Source organism: Desarmillaria tabescens, assembly GCF_030435595.1.
Source record: "Desarmillaria tabescens strain CCBAS 213 chromosome Unknown EV420scaffold_1, whole genome shotgun sequence".
Classification (NCBI taxonomy): Eukaryota; Fungi; Basidiomycota; class Agaricomycetes; order Agaricales; family Physalacriaceae; genus Desarmillaria; species Desarmillaria tabescens.
This window is the reverse complement of record NW_026848300.1, coordinates 873,513-890,110: the sequence shown is the minus strand read 5'-3', so window position 1 is coordinate 890,110 and position 16,598 is coordinate 873,513. Positions and strand designations below refer to the sequence as shown.

At 46.0% G+C, this 16,598-nt stretch overlaps 6 protein-coding genes across 6 annotated transcripts; 3 read left to right on the top strand and 3 right to left on the bottom strand.

Annotated features, from left to right (window-relative positions):
• Window positions 1-327: 327 nt before the first annotated feature.
• Window positions 328-1,966, bottom strand: EV420DRAFT_1633740 (uncharacterized protein; the record flags this gene model as incomplete). The annotated part of the gene is made up of 6 exons (XM_060476230.1): window positions 328-429; window positions 483-659; window positions 715-1,233; window positions 1,284-1,627; window positions 1,678-1,741; window positions 1,793-1,966. 6 exons carry the CDS (start codon window positions 1,964-1,966, stop codon window positions 328-330), a joined length of 1,380 nt encoding a protein of 459 aa, XP_060339118.1.
• Window positions 1,967-2,087: 121 nt separating this feature from the next.
• On the top strand, window positions 2,088-3,990 carry EV420DRAFT_23973 (major facilitator superfamily domain-containing protein). The gene is made up of 8 exons (XM_060481350.1): window positions 2,088-2,163; window positions 2,221-2,522; window positions 2,580-2,695; window positions 2,747-2,935; window positions 3,001-3,136; window positions 3,187-3,243; window positions 3,305-3,881; window positions 3,938-3,990. The coding sequence occupies exons 2-7, from the start codon at window positions 2,482-2,484 to the stop codon at window positions 3,813-3,815; spliced, it is 1,050 nt and encodes a 349-aa protein (XP_060339117.1). The 5' UTR covers window positions 2,088-2,163; window positions 2,221-2,481; the 3' UTR covers window positions 3,816-3,881; window positions 3,938-3,990.
• Window positions 3,991-5,892: 1,902 nt separating this feature from the next.
• Window positions 5,893-6,181, top strand: EV420DRAFT_1493769 (uncharacterized protein; the record flags this gene model as incomplete). Its single annotated transcript, XM_060470782.1, has 1 exon — window positions 5,893-6,181. The coding sequence occupies one exon, from the start codon at window positions 5,896-5,898 to the stop codon at window positions 6,124-6,126; it is 231 nt and encodes a 76-aa protein (XP_060339116.1). The 3' UTR covers window positions 6,127-6,181.
• A 268-nt stretch (window positions 6,182-6,449) lies between these two features.
• On the top strand, window positions 6,450-9,207 carry EV420DRAFT_1493764 (major facilitator superfamily domain-containing protein). The gene is made up of 10 exons (XM_060470781.1): window positions 6,450-6,584; window positions 6,648-6,727; window positions 6,793-6,958; window positions 7,021-7,136; window positions 7,190-7,369; window positions 7,436-7,571; window positions 7,616-7,672; window positions 7,733-8,316; window positions 8,365-8,453; window positions 8,506-9,207. Exons 2-10 carry the CDS (start codon window positions 6,703-6,705, stop codon window positions 8,707-8,709), a joined length of 1,557 nt encoding a protein of 518 aa, XP_060339115.1. The 5' UTR covers window positions 6,450-6,584; window positions 6,648-6,702; the 3' UTR covers window positions 8,710-9,207.
• A 73-nt stretch (window positions 9,208-9,280) lies between these two features.
• Window positions 9,281-12,719, bottom strand: EV420DRAFT_1493762 (uncharacterized protein). Its single transcript, XM_060470780.1, has 18 exons — window positions 12,461-12,719; window positions 12,339-12,408; window positions 12,211-12,288; window positions 12,094-12,158; window positions 11,964-12,043; window positions 11,553-11,914; window positions 11,423-11,501; window positions 11,307-11,373; window positions 11,197-11,252; window positions 11,003-11,146; window positions 10,785-10,951; window positions 10,585-10,733; window positions 10,406-10,528; window positions 10,265-10,350; window positions 10,037-10,206; window positions 9,812-9,985; window positions 9,684-9,760; window positions 9,281-9,626 (listed from the first exon to the last, which is right to left on the bottom strand). Exons 1-18 carry the CDS (start codon window positions 12,566-12,568, stop codon window positions 9,444-9,446), a joined length of 2,238 nt encoding a protein of 745 aa, XP_060339114.1. The 5' UTR covers window positions 12,569-12,719; the 3' UTR covers window positions 9,281-9,443.
• Window positions 12,720-13,397: 678 nt separating this feature from the next.
• Window positions 13,398-15,609, bottom strand: EV420DRAFT_23745 (voltage-dependent anion channel). Its single transcript, XM_060481338.1, has 13 exons — window positions 15,351-15,609; window positions 15,146-15,299; window positions 15,028-15,092; window positions 14,889-14,980; window positions 14,739-14,841; window positions 14,675-14,686; window positions 14,522-14,618; window positions 14,427-14,475; window positions 14,366-14,375; window positions 14,210-14,316; window positions 13,996-14,159; window positions 13,917-13,940; window positions 13,398-13,867 (listed from the first exon to the last, which is right to left on the bottom strand). The coding sequence occupies exons 1-13, from the start codon at window positions 15,444-15,446 to the stop codon at window positions 13,620-13,622; spliced, it is 1,221 nt and encodes a 406-aa protein (XP_060339113.1). The 5' UTR covers window positions 15,447-15,609; the 3' UTR covers window positions 13,398-13,619.
• Between the last annotated feature and the right edge of the window lie 989 nt (window positions 15,610-16,598).

The following is a 16,598-nucleotide window of genomic DNA, read 5'->3' as shown; positions in this document are numbered from 1 at the left end:
GAAAGACATCTTCGGGCAAGGTTTGTTTGTAGCTCCTTCTGTACTTGCAATGATTTCACCGAAATGGTTAGGGTACGGCGAATAAATTGGCTGTCGCAACGGGTCTTACCGTCCTGGGAGCAACAGTAGCGGTAGCTAATGCGAGTGAATAAGATCTTAGAGTGCAAAGTATGTCAGACCGCCTTTTTGGAAGATAAAGTAGAGCTCACTATGTATTACAAAAGTACTTGAAGGTCAAGTAAGCGACAACCGTTCGATTATATTTCAAAGGTTGTTGATGTAGGTTAGTTGAGATATACCCACCAAAGAAGAAATCAATGCCCTTGTTTATTCGAGATCTGTAGACATAAACCAGTGAGGCCTTGGCCTGACGTGTGTAATTAGACGATCCATCGATATGTGCAATTTTCCAGAGGAATCTCTGCGTGCCTGTGAAAGTATACTTAGCGACAGTCAGGGATCTTATAGATGACAAGGCCTACCGTCCATCGCTTCTTGTCGCAAACGACTTTATTCAAATTGCGCACGGCCAGCATCATCTTTTCAACGTCTGCAGGTCGCAAAATAAAATGAGCGCCGTGGGCGGTGTGATCGTCCGCGTCAACCAGAGTACGGAGTGTCGAAGAGCGTCCAATGGCATCCATAAACCTGGCGTGAGTCTGATAGAAGGGAATGCATATTAGGAGTCGTTGCTCAGAGCGGTGAAACACGTACCAGCGGATCTTTAAAATTGGGGATGCAAATGTGCAATGTCTCCAGGTTTCTACAGGACTTGCAAACAGCTGTGAGGGATTCAAGCTTCATCTCGCAGCCAAGAAAAGCTAGCCTCCGGAGTGTGAGAGCGTATGAGGCTAGGAGTTGGTCAATAAAACTGCTTCCTACGACGACTTGGGGTTCGGGAATCCGAATCTGGAAAGAGGTCAGAGGTGGAGCAGAGTGCTTCAGGTGCGCAAGAATGTCCGCTAGCATGCTAGGTATTGGAGATGAAATCATTGAATAACGAGTATCGATTGAAAGATGGCGGAGACGATGCAAGGAGGGTGGGTTTTTTTCTAGCTGACGAGAACTTTCGAAAGCAGTGAGCGAGAGGCTTTCGAGTAAAGGCGTGTGGACTACAAGCCGGAACAGAACCACATGGTCAATTCGCTGACAACCCATTACGTGTAGGTGCAGAAGATGAGGTAGATTTTTCAGTGCAGGTTCGAGGACAGTTTCATTGAGTTCGGGAGAATTCTGGACAGGAAGTTAAAGAAAAAGTGCAGGAAAGAATTAAATATACTTACGGATAATGTAAGAGTGGTCAGCGTCTTCCCTAGCAATGCCGACCATTTTGGAAGGAGGTCCATGACAGCCCACGACCCATTATCGAGACAGAGCGTCTCCAGATGCTCCATCTGTATTAGACGTTGCGCCGGTTCTGGCATGATTTCAGCTGCAAAGATACGAAGGTTGCAGAGTGATGGCTTTATTTCTTCGCCCAGCAAAAGAGACGGGAGGACGTGCTCGCTACACCGAAATGAAAGTAGATTGTCGCACAGATCCAGGGCCTTTTTGCAGTCGCGGAGAAATCGAGGGTCGAATTGAGATTTGTGGCCAGCGGACTTGATAGTTGGCACGAAAGATATTTCTGGAGCCAATTAATGACGCAAACCTACGGACGCCACTCTGTCGACGTACCGACGTGTTGTACATACTTCGCCAGATGTTTAGCTCTTAGGATAGAAGCAAATGGGGACATCGTCTATCTCCCAGTGAGCACAACGTTTACCTATATTTTAACGAAAAGACTAACTTTTGGATATCTTTTTCCATGTCGAATTGAGTACCACAACGTCTTGTATAGTCTAGGCAAAACACCACCGTAGAAGAAATTGCTGACCAAAGCCACCGAAGGCAAATCATTGCCAGAGAGATACGAAAAGATGAGTTCAAGGACGTCGAGATTAAGATTGTCCGCTGTCACCATTCTTGAGCAGTCGATAACTTTTGCGTGTTAGCACTAGTGACCGTCGGAAGCAGAGATTGTTTGCGTCTGCTTGACCGGGGCATCGGGCCGCTGGCTACAGCTTACGTCACACAAAGGTTCCGATCGTCATCACAAACGACTCAACGCGACACAGAATCTCAATCACGTTAGTGCAGCTCTCCTAGGAAACACTGCCAGTAAATTAGTTTTATCGACATTTTAAATTTCCTAAACCAAGCAGTTCTTGCATATAGGCTGTCGAATTTGACAAGACGTTCGGTGCTATGTGTCACTAGTACCGGTTAGATTAGTTGCGAGTCTTCTTTGAATACTGCTATATGTAGGATAAGTTGTGACCACTTCCTCTCTACCGCCATGCCGGATTCCCTCTCCAAATCTCCAGCTGACGATATAAGAGCTCTTGTAGATGAAGGCTCGAAAGCTCCAGCGGGCTTTCTGGCCAGTGTGCCGGTGCATGTGGACACACCGCCAAGCTTCTATTCCAACCGGGAAATATGGTTCATTGTCAGCCTTATATCTCTTGCTGTTTTACAAGGTGTGTATCACATTTTTCAACTCCATATTTCTTCATGCTTTTCTGCGCTTACTATAGCCCGCTCCCGACTATGGTTTACTTTCCTGCTATCCCTACTTTGACGCAGGTTTTTCATGAAACTGCTGAAAGTATTAATCTCACTCTCACGGTCTTTTTGGTTCCTATGGCCTTGTGTGAGCAGCTCCAATAACACCTGCTTACAGCTAATACTTAATCTTATCGTGTTGGTAAACCCCCCCTGTTGTGTGACTCGCTGTCTGACAAGTGGGGTCGGAGACCTTGGATACTCGCAAGTTTCATCATCTTGATTGCAAGTTCTGTGGGCCTTGCCCTCGTACCAACAAATACATTCTGGCTATTGATACTTCTCCGATTCGTTCAATCTGCCGGATGTTCCGGAATTTTCGCTCTAGGTTCGAATGGTTCTTTTATCTTCATAGTTTTTTTTGCCTCTTATGTAATATCGTGGGGCTCGTAGGTGCCGGTATTATAGCAGATATCACTGTCCGTGAAAATCGTGGCGGCTTCTTTGGGGTGTTTATTACAAGTTATATGGTCGGCCCTTGTGTCGGCCCTGTAATCGGTGGCTTCCTTGCACAATATCTGGGCTGGAGGTATGTCATTCTGTCCCTTGTCAGTCTTTTGTTCAAATCCACGTACACAGGTCCATATTCTGGTTTCTGGCAATCTCTTCGACCGTATCTGTTGTCTTGATACTTGTGTATGTACTCAATTGTCTTTTTTTGAGGGTATCCCACTGATGTACACGTGGATACTACTAGTTTTCTCCCAGAAACTCTACCTTGCATAGTTTGGGATGGGCACCTTTCGCAACTATTCGTTTATCGACCTTGGATTAACGTATTCAAAGGCAAGACACAGGAGGGCTTGTCACCTGTTGATATACCGTCTCCAAAACACTCTACAATCCATTTCGGCTGCTTATATACCCGGATGTGCTCATTGGCCTTTTCTTCGGAGGTTTACCATTTGCCATACAATATAGCATTTCAGGAACGTTGGCAAGCGCATACTAATCTCACTATCCGTTTCTCAATGGTGGCAATGTTGGTCTCTGCTATCTGGCAAGTGGAACAGGATTGCTCATTGCCGCATTTTCAAACGGAAAACTACTCGATTTTGATTATCGTCGAGCTCGCGAGAAACTTACACGCGAAGCTGAGGAGAAGGGCATGCCAGAGCAAAGTACCTATAATAGCGAGAATTTTCCACTGGAATATGTGCGACTCCAGAGGACTCCCTATCTCATTGTCATGTATTTGGCGTGCTTGATAAGTCGGAGATGGTGCATCGAAAAGTCAGTGTTTATCGCAGGTCCCCTAGCGCTCCAAGTTGGCCGTACGTTTCTTCACCATCTAGTCTTCTCGGTTATGCTGACTATGAATTGCTCATAGTCGATTTCGCCTCTACATCTATCATGAATACGACGATGACGCTCATGATAGATGTTTTACCTAGTCAGAGTTCATCCATAACCGCTTGTGTATGTTTTCACCCAGGAAGGCCTCCTTTCACCGGCAGCTAACGTTCAGCAGGTCAATTTCGTGAGAGCTTCGCTTGCTGCTATTTTGGTCTCAGTGCAAGACAAATCCATATCGAGGAGCGGTTATGGATGGACCTACACAGTTTTGGGTGGAATATGCACTCTGCTGCTTCCTTCGGTGGTCCTAGAAATGAAAATTGGATCCAACTGCCGGAAAAACAGGCGAGAGAACGTCACGACTGCGGCGTCGGTATCAAACTGATATATTATAGGCTCGGTCACCGAGTCATTGCCTTGTGGAATAAACTCTGAAGTCACCATGTTTTCTTTCAAATATGTCGCTGTGAATCCAAACATGCCGGAGCTGGTAGGATGACAAGGAGGAGCCGATATCGTACAAGCACTTCTCAGTCGCACGTGATCGTGCAAGATTGTATTGCAGTTATCCAGCCACGGTCCCAGCGATGATGACTTTGTGAGCTTTATTGATCCAGTAGCGGCAGTTGCCGGGTCCCCGATTCTTTCCCTTGGTTCAAGCTGCTCAATAAAGTGGTAGTGCAAAAAGCTCGCTCGGCGGCTGCGCCGCCAGCTCGCATTTTGCACAGTCTAAATCTAATCACCTGAGTGCGCTCCGTTCGATGACCTATACTAAGATTGCAAAGAACAATAAAATTTCCGGCATTAAAATCGAACTCATTGATGAATTGTCATTTCACACTAGAGGCCCCAAGGAAGGTGAACGTAACTCAGTCTGCCATCTAGTATGCAAGAGATCACAAGTTGGTGGGCGTCTGAACAGCATCTTATAATTACATGCCCTACGCACCTGGCACCATCTCAAGAAAGAAAATATTATCTCTAATACTGCGCACCTCATGCCATCACAAGGTCGATTAGTCCACAATGAGCACATCACAACGTTCATCAAACTGTTACATGACAGTAAAAATCTGACCATGAATGGGTACAGTGCACTTCCCGAAAACCAGACACAACAATCAGCACACATTACTTGCTGTAGCAAAATGTTCTGATTTGCAGGTTCACATCAACACTGAATTCTCTCGCTATATCAAATCTACATGATGTAACAGGAAAATCCATTGAAGATAAGCAGATGCATAATACCACAATGCATTACCAGAGTGATAGCACTGAAGCAGATTTTTATTAACCCGCTGAGTGGGGCTGTAGAACAGACAGTAGTTGAGGGCATCTGCAGTCACAGAGCAGAAAAAGGACAGTGAAGGCAGGAATCACTTGCGACGTGCAAGCAAAAAAGGTGATAGTAGGTGAGAGGAAATGAAGAGGAAATTGAGGTCGACAGTTTTCCGACCAGCCCGCAAACCAATAGGAATTCGGAAAGAAAGACTTCTCAGCCACAGCGGCAACCGCTCGGCAAATACAGTTATTTACCGGTCATTGCAACACCATGGTTCAATGAAACACTTAGCCTCTTGCTCTCCCTCCCTTCATCCTTCATCATTAATTTGTATTGCATTGCTGATGTGTATTGTATCTTCATGTTCTACAGTAATTCTTCATATGTGACATGGATAATATTCCGAGAAATTGAGGCTTCTGTTCTAAAAATATCTATTTTCTCATGAACTCAAAATCTGACCCAGAAATGTGTGTCCTCCATCTGAATGTAATCACCCACAAAGGCCTCAATAATGTTAATGACCTTCTGAAGAACCTGTATGACAAGTTTGAGACCAGGCGCCCATTATCTGAGGAGTCTAGGGCATAGATAAAAGTGTGGTTCTGCCAAGCTATTGCCTTTGATGGACAGTCTGACAGTCCAATGCGCCTATTATTGCCCCATTGCCTCCGAATTTTATTTCTCCTCTTGCTCAATTTTTTACTATGCCTGGACATGCTAAATCAAACTTGAAAAAGTGCCAGATTACTCGCAAATGCCATGACCAGCTAATGGAAAAGGCAGTCATTGCACACAAGAATGAGCTTGCCAAACTACCCGGTGCTCCTCAGAAAGATGCAAGAAAAATCTGCAAAGATTTCGAGGCTGTATATCAGAGGGAGACTGGAAAGGAGATCTCGCTTTCTTATAGCACTCGAGTGATTCCAAGTTGCTGACTAATGAGGTTTGGGTACATGGGCCGGACTGTTTCAATGACTCAAAATAGCCCAGAATACCCACGCCACAATAATGCTGTGAAAGCGGACTTGTACCCGCACCTTTGAGCATCTTTTTTTTACTGTATCTTATTGTTGCATAGTATTACACATTCTTACATTCAAACCTAGTCAAAATTCCCAACCAATTGGAACCTACAGTAAATATCCAATTTTGCTGTTTCATTGACCGGTAAATAACTGTAAGCCGTTGCGTGCCGGATGATCGCCTATCACCAAAAATTACTAAGCCGACCCCGAGTATAGCCCCTGTCCAGACAGTTTGGCACTGCTCAAGACAGTTACGCCCCGATAATAACCCTCTATCGTTTCCTCATTCTTCGGAAAGAATCGGGAAGGCTATTCCTTTTTGGAAGAAACTCCAAGGAACCCTGGTCCCGGGAAATTTATGAGTCTCTGTGAGTAAGTTTTGCTATCTATAGCACTATTTTGATGCCAGGGCTGACCCTGTGGCTCTGAAGAAGGCTCGACTCGCATAGAATGTACCACACGCTTTCTTTATTACGATGAACGGTCATGAGACTACTTAAAGCATGCATTTGTAAGTATCACCTCGTCGCTCTTTGTCCTTGACCCTCATGTCTAAATCTTTGTCAAACTGTCCAGCAAAAAGGATCAGAGAATCCACGGTCTGCGGAGACCCAGCCTCTGAAGCTTCCGAAAGTACTCGGGCTATAGATACGGCTACTGTACCAGACGTAGTCCCAAAGTCATATACGCCTGGAAACATTTGGTTTGTTGTCGGCCTCGTATCTCTTGCGGGTCTTGCAAGGTTAGTTACCTATCGCGTCGCGGTCCCTCGAAATGCACTCAAGGATAGGTCGTATCTACAAGCCCATTTCCTGCAACCATATATTTTCCTTCCCTCCCCATTTTGACGCAGGTGTTTCATGAAACAACCGAACGGTTGAACTTGACTCTTACCATCTTTCTGGTACCTATGGCCGTCTGTGAGATTCCTTTAAATTTGTATACGGCTACCGATCTAATATTAGGTACATAGTCCCTATGGTATGGGGACCACTATCAGACAGATGGGGCCGACGACCCTGCATCATCGCAAGCTTGGTCATCTTAACCCTTACTTGCGTCGGTCTTGCCCTCGTACCAACTAACGCGTTCTGGTTATTAATGTTTCTTCGATTCCTTCAATCTGCCGGATGTACCGGCACTGTTGCTCTAGGTTCGAATCGCTCTTTCCATCTTCGTAATAGTATCTCTGATGTCTCATCCGGCTGTGGATGCGTAGGTGCCGGTGCTATTGCGGATATCACGACGCGCGCCGATCGTGGCGGCTATTTCGGAGCTTTTAACGTTGGCCCTATGGTTGGTCCTTGTGTTGGTCCGGTAATCGGTGGTTTACTTGCTCAGTATCTCGGTTGGCGGTAAGTCAATATTTGCGTAAGCATTCCTTCACTGAAGTACCCAGTTCCATTTTTTGGTTTCTGGCAATTTTTTCAGCAGTATTGCTCGCATTATTGCTCCTGTCTGTGTGTTTTTTCAGGATCGCTTTCATGTTTCTCACTCACTAGTATGGTTTTTTCAGATTCCTCCCAGAAACTCTGCCTTGTATCGTTGGAGACGGCAGTATAAGGCCGTCATTCATTTACAGACCCTGGATCAAAGTATTTCGCCGAAGCGATTGTCAGGACTCAGTTATCGCCCACAGACCACCTCCGAAGCCCCTTTGCAATCCATTCTCACTGATTGCACATCTCGACATTCTCGTCGGGCTGTTTTATGCAAGTGTTTCATTCGCCATACAATATAGTATTTCTGGAACGCTAGCGAATGCATACAAAGTACACTACCCATTTCTCAATAGCGCCAATGTCGGTCTCTGTTATCTAGCCAATGGAGGAGGCTTGATTCTCGGCGCAATTATTAACGGCAGGGTTCTTGACTTTGATTATCGTCGAGCACGCGGTAAATTCCTGCGTGCTGCTCAAGACAAAGACAAGGCAATAAATGGACATGTACTACGGAACTTCGAAAACTTTCCGCTGGAATCTGTACGGCTTAAATGGAGTCCCCATTTCGTTATCATGTATGCGGCATGCGTGATAGGCTGGGGCTGGTGTGTAGAGAAGTCTGTGTTTCTCGCAGGACCCCTGTCTTTACAAGTTGCTCGTAAGTTTTCTTTAATAATTTTCATGGCTATGCTTACAGCCATTGTAGTCGGTTTCGCGAGCATATCAGTTATCAATACTATCATGACGCTTATGGTGGATCTCATACCCAATCAAAGTTCGTCAATAACTGCTTGTGTATGTCTTTTATGCAGCGATGTCATTGTCTTCAGATCTGAATCTTCGATAGGTCAATTTTATGAGAGCCTCGCTTGCTGCGATTTTAATTTCGGTGCAGGACAAGGCTATTTCGGGCGTCGGTTACGGATGGACCTACACAATACTGGGAGCGATTTGTGCTCTTATGCTTCCTATGGTGTTTTTACAGATTAAAATCGGCCCCAATTGTCGAGGGCGTCGGCGACAGAGAGATGCCCCGCCGGCCTCTGTCTGATTGCTTTGGTATAGAAGACATAATAAAGAACCTTCCTTTCGCATCCCATTTCTAGTAAAAACGCTAGTAACTCTTGTGCTTTACATACATACACTGCAATGCTCACGTTTTTCTCCTTCGGCGAATCGTAGGCTGGTCCCTGTTCGTCCAAACAATGTGCTCACTACCGTTGTGTATGCGGTCTCGATATAGCCAGGCCATTTCCTCTGCTCGGTGATCACGTCCAAGTGGAGGAGAGGACCCTGAGAATTCTTTCACATCGGGGCAGGCTGCGATCCGTGTAAAATTCCTACAGTAAGGTGGGATTATTAGGGTTGAGGTGGAAGGACTGATAGCTGAGATCGAATGAAACTGGAGACAATCATTGAAAATGGATCATGTTTTCACCTTTTCGAAATTCTATGATACACGGAACAAATATCTACGCGAATTCTTTCGAGGACAATCCCTGATGATTGACAAACTAATTCTTCGACTGCATAACACTTGCGGAGTATTTTCGATTTCTGATTAACAATAAAACAGAAGGTGGTGTTAGTAGGGAAGAAATAGGCAAACACTAGTTACCCACGCGCTCTTGCTCAGTCTCGAGTCTTTGTCGATGAGATTTACTTATCACGCGATCGTATCCTTGCCATATATGAAAGTACCAATAACAGTCACAACAAAGGACGAGTTACAGTTCAAATTACCGTAAAATATGAAAGAACTTCATGGGTAGGTAAGTGGCTCCGTTATGGTTTGCTCGTCAGCCTCCATAATCCTTCCCGTACATCTACTAACTTTTCTCGCCGAGCAGCATCCATGAATGCCGACAGTTGCTCGATGGTCTGATCGTACCCAGGCGCAAAGTGAAGCATCGCTTGTATACGCTCGAGAGGAAGAGCGGTGAGATTCGTGAGCATACCTTCAATGAACTGTACAAACAAACCAGCGAATGAATAGCAAAATAAAAATGACGGATCCACGCTCACCTTCCAGTAAACTCTCATCTGTTCGGCCTGATGTTGTTGTGCGGGCAACATGGTAGGGGTATACTCCTCTACAACTGCTGCAAAAGATGTGAGAACACTAGTGATAATCTCAGGAGATGTATGAGTACCTAAACGGGAGGGATCCACAGGTTCGACGGTCTCGGCGACTTCAAGTAACTTGAACGAGCCATCCCTTTCCTCCTTCAGAACACCCTTATCAACCCACGTGAGGAGCGCCTTCAGGGCTGCACTTTTGCTGATAGGTCCAACACGAGTGACCAGTTCGTCTATAGACCAAACATCTATGAACAAAACAGATCAGTAAACGGTTGTGGAAATACAAGATCAAGTACTCTTTTCTGAGAAAAGTTCAATAAAGGCAGCTTCGAGCGGAGGAACGTCAACTTCCAAAGTCCGGTCCTCCAAAAGAAGCTCAAGGTGTACAGCGCCGAGATGAGGTAGCCAACGCAGTCTTTTGTCTGGTTTGAAGGTAGAAAACTCCTTTGCATACTGTTCTTGAAAGCTACAGATATCCAAGCCGCTGAGGATCAGGAAATATCAGTAAAGTCGAAAGCACATACGTTTGGAACTGTCCGGGCATGATAATCTCGTCGGAACCCAACATGGGCCAGAAGTGCTTTGAAATGATGGTCGGATGGACGATGGACTTGCGCACAGCCATAATCAGAAACCTATGAAATCAACGCGGTACAATCACCTACTGTCATCTGCGATTGCACATGCCCATCTATTCGCTTTGAATCCGTCATGTCTTTCAGCATGACTTCACAGACTTGTAGCGCCGCCTCGCCAAAGCGAATCTTGAGGATTTCGATGTTTCGTCGCTGTAAGACTTCTCGCTTTGCGAATGACCACAGCCAAAGGACCAGATTTGACACACCTCTCTTTCAACCTTTTCGGTATTTCCATCTGTGATCGCGAGGAGACGTTGGGCAAGTAAGATCTGGAGTTCCTTGATGAAAAGGTCGTTCGAATCATAGATGCTGACCAAAGTGCCAAGAACATCAGTGTGCTTGTTTGCTCGGAAATCTGCAAAATCAAAGTGAATGGCGATTGTCGCTACGAGCAATAACAACGAACTTGGTCCTGCATCAATAGGCTCTGGTTCCCAATTTGGATCGCTGTAGTCTTCAATTTCGATTTGTTGCAGTGGCTGAGGAGGCTCGTTGTCGTCAACAAGTGAGTCACCAGTATCCTCATCTCCCACGAGATTCGCAACGATACTTCGAATTGTGTCCGGCCGTTCCCTTGCAAGATACTTCAGCGGGAGCCGCGTCAATGCAACATACGCAGCCTACCTGAGGTACCGTCGTATTGGATCCGCAACCTTGAATAAGAGAACGCCAGGAGGATCGATGATCCGCATGCACTTGATTGTGGCTACGTATTGTGAAAGGATAAGTTTTGTGTCCGCACCCGGATGAAGCAATCTCTTGTGGTTCCTGTAACATCGTAAGATATAATTCTCGTTAGAAGAACTGCTAACTCATACGCTTTCCGTAAAGATTTCACTAGTGCCGCTCGCTGATCCACTCGTTGCAAACATTCCTACAATCAGTTGTCAGCAATTTATGGGAACGGCCTCTGCTTAACCGAGCTCACTTTGAGATCCACTAGAGCGGGTGACGATTCAGGGAAGTCTATGATGATATCAAAAATTTCTCGTGTTCTGTGCGAGGTTCTCAGTGCATTATCTTTACAGACCACGTCAATATCACCTTAAATCGCAAAGCGTTTTTGTCATATGGAAGTCAAACCTCGATCCAACACTGGACAGCATTACCACTGCATCTTCATCTAAGCAGAACTTCGTCATGTACTTGAAAAGAAAAGGGGCGAAAGGCGTACTTGTAGCTGCGCCTCTAGCATACATCATTAACATCCAAGGCACGATTTTTTGGGACATCCAATTCCGAAGTTCGGGCAACATTGCTGTTTCCCACTTACTGGTGCAGGTAGCGAGTACATATGTCTCTATATGCTCGTACCCCACACTAGCAATAACACTCTCATATCGATCAAGGAGACCAAGTATTTCGAATATGTCCCATATTTCGCCACTGAGCGTCCTTTGGGGAACATCTGGATCAAATGGTGGTAGAGTAGAGGCGCAATATGCTTTGAAGCCGGAAACGAAGCTAGGCGGGAGGATAGCAAATAGCTGAGTTTGAAAGTTAAGTGTGTATGCCGCGCGAATGGTTTGACCAAGGCTGGAGATTCCATATGAGAGGTGTGTAAAAAAAAGCTTGACAGGCTTACTCTGCAATTGGTAGCCAGGCATTGAACCATTTGAACAGACGATAGACGAGGCTGGAGATGATTTCAGGATCAAGGGAAGCCTTTGTCGAGAATAAAAAGCTGCTCCAAAGAATGTAACGCCACGACGCACCCCATACTGCTCCATGTACCGGTCAACGTCCCGCTTTATCAAGTAAAAGTATTGTCGCACATCGTCTATATTCCCATGCTCAGTATTGCCGAAAGGGTCACTGAAGACGAAGAGTACCCATAAATGCCTCCAACAACACAGGCAGCCTGCGGCATTGGCTAACAAGATCGAACGCGTGCTTGACAAGCTCCATGTCTACCTGGACATACTTAAACGTGAATGCTGCAAGACCAAGTTGGACGCACTGTATTCCTTGGGAGGAGCTGGATCGTTGAGGTCCTTTGGACGCACAAAATCTGTCAGAAGAGTCCATGCCTGAACCAATGCAAGTCAAGAAAATCCTCTGACAATACGCGTCAGCACTCACCTGGCTGAAGGTCATAAGGCCCGATATTCCAGGCTCTCCGTGGTTGAGACGAGCAAACGCGTCCTGCCATTTCTTGCCGACTTGCGATCGCAGCGCCTCTGTCGCCATTGACAGAGGTAGAGGGCAGATATGACACTGAGTGTCGTCGTGGTCGTGGCGGTTGTGGGTACGGTTCTGCGGAGGTCGGCCCGATCCCGATGCGGCCGTGTCACTCCGAGTACTGTACCATTTCGATCAATTCGAATGCGACCCAAGAATTTTCGACCAAAAAAAATTCAAAAGAAATCGGAATAATCGAGAAAAAATCATTTCCGTTGCCAGATTTTTTTGCTGTGACGCGTGACATTCGAATTGAACGAAATGGTACAGTACATACACTGATACAGTGCCGAAATAGTGAATGGTCCTGTTCACTACTCGTTGCTTTTCGTGCTTCCGGTTCTCATGGCCGTCGGACATCACATACATTATTTGTATCATGATCCAATGCAAGCATTCACCCATGACTATAACAAAATACTAATTGGTATTCGAGGCACCCCAAGGTCCCTTCGCATAGCCAACGACTCTCCCATTCGGGCATACAATTACAACCGGCGCTTTCATGTGCGAGCACTCTGGGTGGGAAAGATAACTATGTACAAGTACAGGAAGTGTAGATACAAATACAATGGGGTGGGTACACGAAAAAGTATTCAACACCTAATAGGATGGCGAGAGCAATGAGCATTCAGTACTAAGAATACATGAAAGGGAATCAACGTACCTGGTAGGATGGCGAGAGCGTTGAGAGGTCTCGTCGTCTCCACCAGGTTTATATCAATAACGGTGAGACAAGCCGTGACCACCTGAGGCGGAAACGATGTGTGCGAGGCAGACATGAGAGAGAGAAAAAAGGGAGGTCATGGGCTCTTACCAATTGCCCTTGTGTAAACATCCTTTTTAAACCCAATGAAATGAATACGAGATGTATATGCTCTATCGACAAGAAGAGATATTCTATAAGGTATTACAATGCTCTATAAATATCCGCTATGCACAATCTATGTATGAATCTATCCAAGAAATGAAGGTCTAAGTATATATCTGTTATCAAAGCGTGGTATATGTATCTGTTCCCGAAAGAGCCCAAGAATGTGTGGTCCAAAAATAATACGGTTCAAACCAAAGTTCCAGCATCCGAGTGGTTGTCAGCAGTAACCTTCTCATCCACAGTAAAAATGGAGTCCTTGAGAACATCTTCATCTTTTGCGTTGAAGATGAGGCCCTTCCAAATCGCCTTGACGGTTAGGACGATCAAGACCAACCAAGTGAGAAAAAGAAGGGTGTCCATGACGACGTGGACAATGAATAGACCTTGAATATTCAAGATTTTCCCGAGTACACCTGTAGTGGAGATCCACCCCGCTAGAAGACATCATAAGAACGCAGCACGACAGAAATGAAAACCACTCACCATTTGGAAATGTCAGAGCCCAGCCTTTTCCAGGGCCATTGCATTAGCATTTTATCGCATAACAGATATGAGTACTCACATCCTAATATCTCGTCCAAACTTTTGTGGAGCTTGAACCAGTACGGTATAATCCCAAGGAGGAAGAAGAAGACGGCCAAACCATAGAGTAAAAGGGCTGCCATCACACTTGCAGCATACCAAATCTCCCCGGCAGCATTGGATATGATGCCATGCGCCGGTAGACTTCAAGCAATCAGCGATTGTAAGACAGAAGGGGAACCGAGTCGACTTACATAACACTAGCGTGATCGGCTAAGTTGATTAAAGAAAGGGCAGTGAAACCTGGAGGACCGCAAGCAACAAAGGCACTACTGGCCTGGTGTCCTTTTAGAAAGCCCGTCTATACAGTCGCTGAGCCAAAGCAATACCGCTATAATACTGATGCATACCATGACAAGCCTAGGATACTCAAGTCAGTTGTGATAGTTTTGCATGTGTTTTCCAACTTACCGCAACAGATAAATGCCAAGATAGAAGAAGGTCATGAAGAACCCGAGGCCTGGGACAGTGATTAGATAAACAAACAGGAGGCGTACAAAGCTTACCTTGGAAAAAGTACCCGACAAACAATACTCCCAATGCTCTGGGGTCCGAAGGGTCCATAACCCTCAGAACATTAAATGCGACAACCCCAGTAAGCATCTAAACAAATGATGACTGGTCAACAGCATATCTGGGCGACAGAGAAAGCGCAATACCAGAGGAAACACCTGCGGTTTACATGTTAGAGGGTCAAGAGATTTTGTAAGGAAGTCATCTTACTAAAAAAGCATAACCGGGTGTGAAGCGCAATATGTCGTGAGGTTGATTGAACCAGATCATGAGCATTGGGAAACAAGTCATCAGAGACAAGCCCACGTAAATCCTGGAAGATGTCAAACTCGTGCTCGGGTCCTCTAGATATCTGCTCACCAAAATAAGACATACGCGACGTTGCCGCTGGCAGGTCCATTAATAATTGCGTAGTTGATCGTCCCGATGATGATCGTAGCAAATGATAGCACCTGAGCAACGATTATTGGTTGTGGACAGTCCATACTGTACGACGCACCATCATCGGAGGGAAAAGCCCTTCCACCGGATCTTGCAGCAGACGCCAAGCTCGGTGAGGGAACTCTGAGATTACCATTAGTATTTGCTATATGTTCGACCCACAAATCATAACGCACCGAGCGCTTGGACTGATAATGCAATGACGTTCAGTAGGAAAATGGCCATGTTCAAAGACCAGAACCCGGTTTCTACCGACGTCAACCAACTAGGATGCTCTTTCAATCCAGAGAGCGTCACGAAGACAGCGCCCGTCCCCATTCCAATTGGAAACTAAAAGCTGTTCATTAGCTAGGCGCACGCCGAGAAATAGAGAATGCGCACCGACTGCCAGGACCAGCCATGTATGTGGCGAGTAAGTGAGCTAACTCTATTCGGTGTCTTTGTAATAGTAGCTTCAGCGATTCGATTGAGAGACATCGGGGGGAGGAATTCGTACAACGAGAGAAAGCAGTGGGAGAAAATGTGCGCTACGACCTCAGGCCTTTTCACTCATTTTCGTCATGAATTTTGCACGGCAAACACGCTGGCCGAGCATCCACCCACGGCCATTGCAATGGGCCCCATCGGAAGATATCGGAAGAACCAAGGAAGAACCCCAGCACAGCCGAGAGAAAGTCTGGGCAAGGGCGGTTGACATATAAGGACTATGTGGTGTCGGTTTGCCGCCGCCTAAGAGCTTTTTGCTACTTTTGCACTGCGCTCTGTAGATAAGGCGCCTTTTTGAGGGCGAACAATGACAGCACATGCATCAAACACCCAGTCCTGACCATGTAACGAAACAAAATGTCCCGCAAAGTTTCATAACTCCAGGTTCGTTGGCTCTGCTCCGAGCATGGATTGGGTACCGCAGCGAGACGTCCGTTCTGAAGATGAGCCAGTTAACTTCCCACACTCATTACGAGCACGCTGCGCGCTCAGTTCTGTCAGTAGCAATATAGTCTCGGTTGCGATCATGCCTCGCAAATACTAGACGTTTTTTGCCGTCGAAGGTAAATGTTTCAAAGAGCGCTGTTGGAAGCAACATGCTGGACGAAGGAACTAATAATGGGATGAGAGCTGGAGCAAGAGCCAGCGTTAAACCCGCATTACTCCGGATTCCCGAAGCGGAAGGGCACCGCCACCACGTGAGAAACTACGACTGTCGATCGCTTTCCTTTCCTTTCCTTTTCGCCTCACCATGAAATATCACTATATGACTGCGTACCGTTGAACGTTCCTCAATTCATCGCTACAAAACCAATTATTCTATAATGATGGAAAAGAAAAGGAAACGTCTGATTTCTGGTTTCGCCCGTTCTGGCCAGCGTTCTATTATGTGAGTGAGGGGCTTCATCAGAATCAGATACTATCAAGTGACGTTCAAAGGGTAACCAACCCTCCTACCCCTTCTGCGTCTGTCGGTTTTCGGAGCCGCCAAGGTGTTGAAGGATGCTTATCTTGCCGTAATCAATTTGGTTCATGGCCCTGTCCGCCTATTAACGTGCCGGAGAATCGGAAAAACACGTTTTTGAACCATAGACGCTCAGCGTCGAACCATCATCTGCTTCTTCCCTTCTCCCTCACATCTGA